Source organism: Carica papaya, unplaced genomic scaffold (genome assembly GCF_054855325.1).
Source record: "Carica papaya isolate Zhongbai unplaced genomic scaffold, ASM5485532v1 h2tg000045l, whole genome shotgun sequence".
In the NCBI taxonomy this organism is placed as follows: domain Eukaryota; kingdom Viridiplantae; phylum Streptophyta; class Magnoliopsida; order Brassicales; family Caricaceae; genus Carica; species Carica papaya.
In genome coordinates, this window is record NW_028277158.1 from 13261 (window position 1) to 18705 (window position 5445).

A 5445-nucleotide genomic window follows, 5' to 3' on the forward strand; every position below is an offset into this window, starting at 1 on the left:
CTTATGTTTACATCAATTAAACACATATTAGGGATGTGTTAAATTATTTTTCTATTTTATTTTAATAAATTAATATTTTAAAATTATAGATCTTACGTAGTTCTTTTCATGTACTTTAAATATTGTTGTAGATTATTGATTGTTTATCCCAACAGATTTTTTTTACTGTATATTCTTATTTTCGTTGTGAAAATTTTATGGTATATAAATTTTGATTAATCAATCTAAAAACTTTATGTTATAATTAGATCCTATGAAAGTCTTTCTTTATAATTAAAATTATAAAAACTGCTTAACTTTGCAATATTTCTAAATCAAATTGTAAACATTTTGATATAAATGAGTTAATATAAATCCAATTTTAGTTACTTTTAATCAATATGCGAATTATTTTATGCTTATATTGAGAATGATATTTCAAAGAAAAAAAAAGAATGGAGATTGAATAAGAGGATAAATATCCATCTATATAATTTATATATATATTTTTTATCCTTTACATATCATATAAAATTTTACTAAATTACAAAAACTAGTATTAAATAATCTTTTAACTTATTGCTAATATAATTTAAAAATAAATTATTTCACATTTGTTTACTATCGAGCCTCTGACCAAGTTATTGTCATCTCATTATAGGAATGAGAATTGAAAGGTTGGTGAAGACTTGTATTATCATTGCTCATCCAAAAGGCAGGTTCTTTGGGAGATGGAAGTAAGATAGTTTCGTTTCCTAACATCAAAATCACCGAAGACATAATTGGTCGATCAATTGGTGCTTCTTGAACACACAACAATCCAATATGGATACATCTTTCAGCTTGTTGAATAGAACATGTATCACGTATTGATGAATCTATTATCTCCAATGCTTTACCTTTTTTCCACTCTTTCCATGCCTAAATTGTATTTTAAATATAATTAATTTCAAGATTGAAAATTTTATTATTGTAATTATTTATCATAAATATAAACTTTTAACTAAACAACACTAGAAGAGAAAATAAGTAAGAGGATATAACTCACCCATATTTGGAGAATTTGAGAGAGATCTTCACAATGAAAATTAATATTTCTTTTTCCACTCACAATCTCTATCAACAATACTCCAAAACTAAAAACATCTGACTTCTCTGAGAATTTTCCATATAAACCGTATTCAGGCGACATATAACCACTGGATTAACAATCAAAATTTAGTCTAATTAGTATATAGTAATTTAATTAAAAGTACAAACATAAAAAAATTAATAACACCAATAATTAAAAATGTTGTCAAGTGTCTATTTTCATACTTTAAGAAAATGTTAGTATGAAATAATGTACTTTTAACATTCATAGTAATTTTTTCACAAATTTACATAATTTTTTGCTTGAGAAAATACTTTCCTTTGGTTTTTTAATTCGTTGTCACTATTCCAACTAAAGGGATATAACTACTATTGAATGTTAAGAGAAGTCTAAGTTTGTTATTGTAATCTATCCAACACACTCATAAATAAAGTTATAATTTCATTAAATTAAGAATTATGAGTTGGTCATTGTTAACTAATAATATACCTACAAAGTATCGAATTCTACATCTTAAATGATATTTGAACATGTAATTTTTACGAATATCTTAATCATTGCACCACTATATTTTTTATATATATCAATATACTTTAGATTCATATCATAGAATGTGTTAAAAATTATTTAAATGCTTACTTAAAAAAAAAAAATTTGTATTGTATTTAAATGTACTACTTTAGTAACAGAATAAATAGAATGTTTATTCATACTTAAAAATAAATTTTAAGTAAGAAAAAAAAATATACTACTTCAAACTTTTTCTTTATGAGAAAAAAAGCTAGGTTGGATTTGTGATCCATTTTTTATTGCATGATTAAAAAAGACAATAGATTTGTTGAAACTTAATCTAATTTGGTCATTGCAACCCCATAACACACTAATGAGTTAAATTTTCGAGTTAAGAAGTTCAATAAAAATGTAATCTAATGTTTTACCATACTTGTACAAATTAATAATGAGTAGAAAAAAATTTCCTACAATAATTTATATATACCTATTGAACCAAGTAACAATAGTAATTATATAATTAATTATTCAAAAAAATATTTAAAATTTAAAAGATTTTGTTTTAATAATATATCAATATATTTATTTATAATTTATAACTGTCTTTCAATGATGTACTATATAATTAGATTTTTATGTTGAACATTAAAAATAAATCCATATATAACATAAGCAAGCTAAAATGAAGAGAAAGGTAGAAAAAAGACTTACTACGTTCCTACTACTTTGTTGGTCTTTGCTTCAGTTTGATTCATGTCAAAAATTCTTGCCATTCCAAAATCAGAAATTTTGGGGTTCATTTCTCCATCCAACAAAATATTACTCGCTTTAAGGTCTCTGTGTATTACTTTTAGTCTAGAATGCTTGTGAAGATATAGAATTCCTTGAGCAATACCCTCAATAATCTGAAATCTTTTATTCCAATCTAAGATTCTTTTTTCATTTGGATCTGATACAATAACAATATATATCATCAAAAAATAAATTAAAAAAATAAAAATTAAATTAGAGACACTTACAAATAATGGAATAAAATATGACAAAAATTATGTTAAAAGTAATAAAAATATAATCTTATAGAAAATTTAATTTCAAATAGAAATAAAAAATTATGTTTCAAATTTATCATGCTAATAAAATTTTGAATCTGCTATTTCAATTTCACTTAAAATTTTTAAAGAAATTAATTTTTATCATTTTAAATAAAAAAAAAAGAAATTGATGGTTTAGGAAGAAAAAATTACCGAATAAAAATTTGTCCAAGCTTCGATTAGGCATGTATTCATAGACCAAAAGCTTTTCACCATTCTTTACACAACAGCCTATGAGCCTCACAAGATTTTTATGTTGCAGATTGGCAATGAGTTTCAATTCATTCATGAACTCCTCAAGTCCTTGTGAAGATTTCTCCGATAACCTTTTTATTGCTACTACTCGATCTTGAGGCAAATTTCCCTACAAAAATAATTATCAAATACGTTATATAAACATATATGCATATGTTTGTATATATAGACACATATATGACTATTTGAATGGATAATATTAATTTACTAGGTATGTGTATGTATATATAAAACTTCACCTTATAAACCGCACCAAATCCACCTTCTCCTAATTTATTTGAGTCGGAAAAATTATTCGTAGCTAATAAAATGCTCTTAAAATTGAATTCCACCAGCTTTCCATCCTCCTGCCTGCCTTCACTTGTAAAGCTCCTCCCAATCACATTTCTCTCTGCTTCTGCCATAAACGAAATTATAAGTACACTAATAATCAATAAATCATGAGACCCATTAAATATAATTGTTTTATTTTTAAATATTTACGAATAATTAAGTAATATACTAAATTATATTTACACAAAAAATTATTTTCCATATTATTATTATTATTGTAAAATTAAATAAGGAGAGAAAAAGGAATACCGCGATCGCTTGAGGTATTCCGCCACCATAGACAGTATAAAGCAATTATAGCAATGAGAAGGAATGCAATTAATGCAGTGGATATGGCAACTACCACCTTCTTATTTTGAATGGGGACATGATTGTCATTCTCATGCGACCCATCTGTAACTGCATCTTTAAACAAATACATAAAATTAAATCATTAAAATAATTTCTACGTAAGAAGAAATGTGTAAGAAAAAGAAAAATTTATAGGTAAACCCTAGATAAAATCCAGCTAGAACTAAACATACCAGATTTGGAGCCTGGAATTCGAACATAGAGATCTCTACCCTTATCATCTCCAGACAACAATTCTACAAGATCTAGCAAATCTCCATGCCAATTCAAACATGTAATTATATCATTTCTTCCTTCCACATCATCATCCCTAACTTTATTGTTCGGCATATCCAAGTAACCATACGCTGAGCAAGAGCAGTTCTGCAAACACCTGGACTGGCATGTACTTGCATTCATCATCCCTAGCATTATTGGTAGATCGGGAAATTTCATCATCTTCACCTTCGAAAACCCATCTCTGTTGTCGCACTCTAAATCTTTTTCCACCTTGCACCCACCAGACCACTCTCCTCTATCCCATTCTTGTTCATTTCTAGGCTTATAGCCTGGCAGACACTTACAGACTCGCCATGAAGAGGATTGACTAATCAAGTCGCACACACCAGATGGTCCACAATATCCGTAGAAGTCACACATACGAGATGGTGCACTCCAAATAGATGCCCATTCATAACCAAGCCAAAAAAAAAGCGCAATTTGTCCATCTGATGTTAACAAGAATCTGGCTTTATCGACTTGTCTTGGGGAAACAAGTTCGAATGTCATATAATGTTCATCACCAATAAAGTTCAAAGTAAAGAGGAAGTTGTCCATATTCTTCCACAGATCATATGTAGATTCTGTTTGACTTAGCCCGTACACATTACTTCTCCAATATCGTTTAGATTTCTTCCAGATGAGGAACTGAGTAATCCCTTCTGGGTCGATCCCGTAAGTAAATATTCCTGGTTTTGGATCTTGCTTGTTTGACCAAGACGACAGAACAAGTTCTTTGTTGGTTTTCTTGTTAAAGCTGACTATCTTTCCTGGTAGTGTTGTATCAGAAGAAGTATTAAAGCTTTCCCACACGGTTTTTTCGTTAAGTTGTAGAAGAAGATTTCCATCGTCTCTCAACAATCCAACTGTTGTGTTTACGGAATGTTGCGACGTAATATTAGTCGACCAGACAATCTTTCCTGTACTATCTAAAATCAATAGGTTGTCATGTCTGAGCGTGAATTTACCTGGAGAATCCAGTGGGGAGTCTCTGTTGGCAACCCAAACAACTGTTTTTTCGGGACCTAAATCATGATACCAGATACCCACGTAGCTCTTATTGGAATCTTGAGGACTGAAGAACCCTAACGCAAATGCACCAGTTGGAGAAACCAGGATTTTTTTTCCAGTGATGTAATCTCCCGACAGCATATTACCTTCACATCTGTAAAGCATTATGCAAAGTGAATATGTTATAAAAAATACAAAAGCAATCATGATGTTATCGCAACCCATTTGAAGAATTGAAGATTTTCTCGCACCTGCATAGATAATCATCAAATCGAAGATATTTATAATATCAATGTTCTATATTATAAAAGAAAACGACTTTTAATTCCTTTACTTTCTATAATGGGCAGGAGATATAACTTTATTTTTCAACTCTGTAATAAAAATGTACGCAAATAATTTATTATAGGATATTTGTTCTTATTTGAAATGCGTTGTTCTAATAATTTACAGTCAAACTAGTATGATTAAGTCCTTCAGTTTCTCTTATAATTAAGTATAGTTCTCTTACACACATCAGAATTTACTGTAATTAAAGCACGAAGCAGAATTAATTGCTGTTTT

At 28.5% G+C, this 5445-nt stretch overlaps 1 protein-coding gene across 1 annotated transcript; it reads right to left on the reverse strand.

Annotated features, from left to right (window-relative positions):
• Window positions 1-441: 441 nt before the first annotated feature.
• Window positions 442-5150, reverse strand: LOC110816189 (putative G-type lectin S-receptor-like serine/threonine-protein kinase At1g61610). The gene is made up of 8 exons (XM_088212242.1): window positions 5133-5150; window positions 3786-5035; window positions 3511-3666; window positions 3168-3325; window positions 2827-3037; window positions 2294-2531; window positions 1028-1178; window positions 442-900 (listed from the first exon to the last, which is right to left on the reverse strand). Exons 2-8 carry the CDS (start codon window positions 5020-5022, stop codon window positions 601-603), a joined length of 2451 nt encoding a protein of 816 aa, XP_088068368.1. The 5' UTR covers window positions 5023-5035; window positions 5133-5150; the 3' UTR covers window positions 442-600.
• Between the last annotated feature and the right edge of the window lie 295 nt (window positions 5151-5445).

Excerpts from the sequence above, each read along its gene's own strand:
- LOC110816189 (XM_088212242.1), bottom strand. The coding sequence starts at position 5,022 with ATGCTGTCGGGAGATTACATCACTGGAAAAAAAATCCTGGTTTCTCCA. Across the intron at positions 3,326-3,510 it reads GAATACCTCAAGCGATCGCG|AAGCAGAGAGAAATGTGATT; the intron begins GTATTCCTTTTT and ends CGTTTATGGCAG. Across the intron at positions 2,532-2,826 it reads CTTGGACAAATTTTTATTCG|ATCCAAATGAAAAAAGAATC; the intron begins GTAATTTTTTCT and ends TTATTGTATCAG.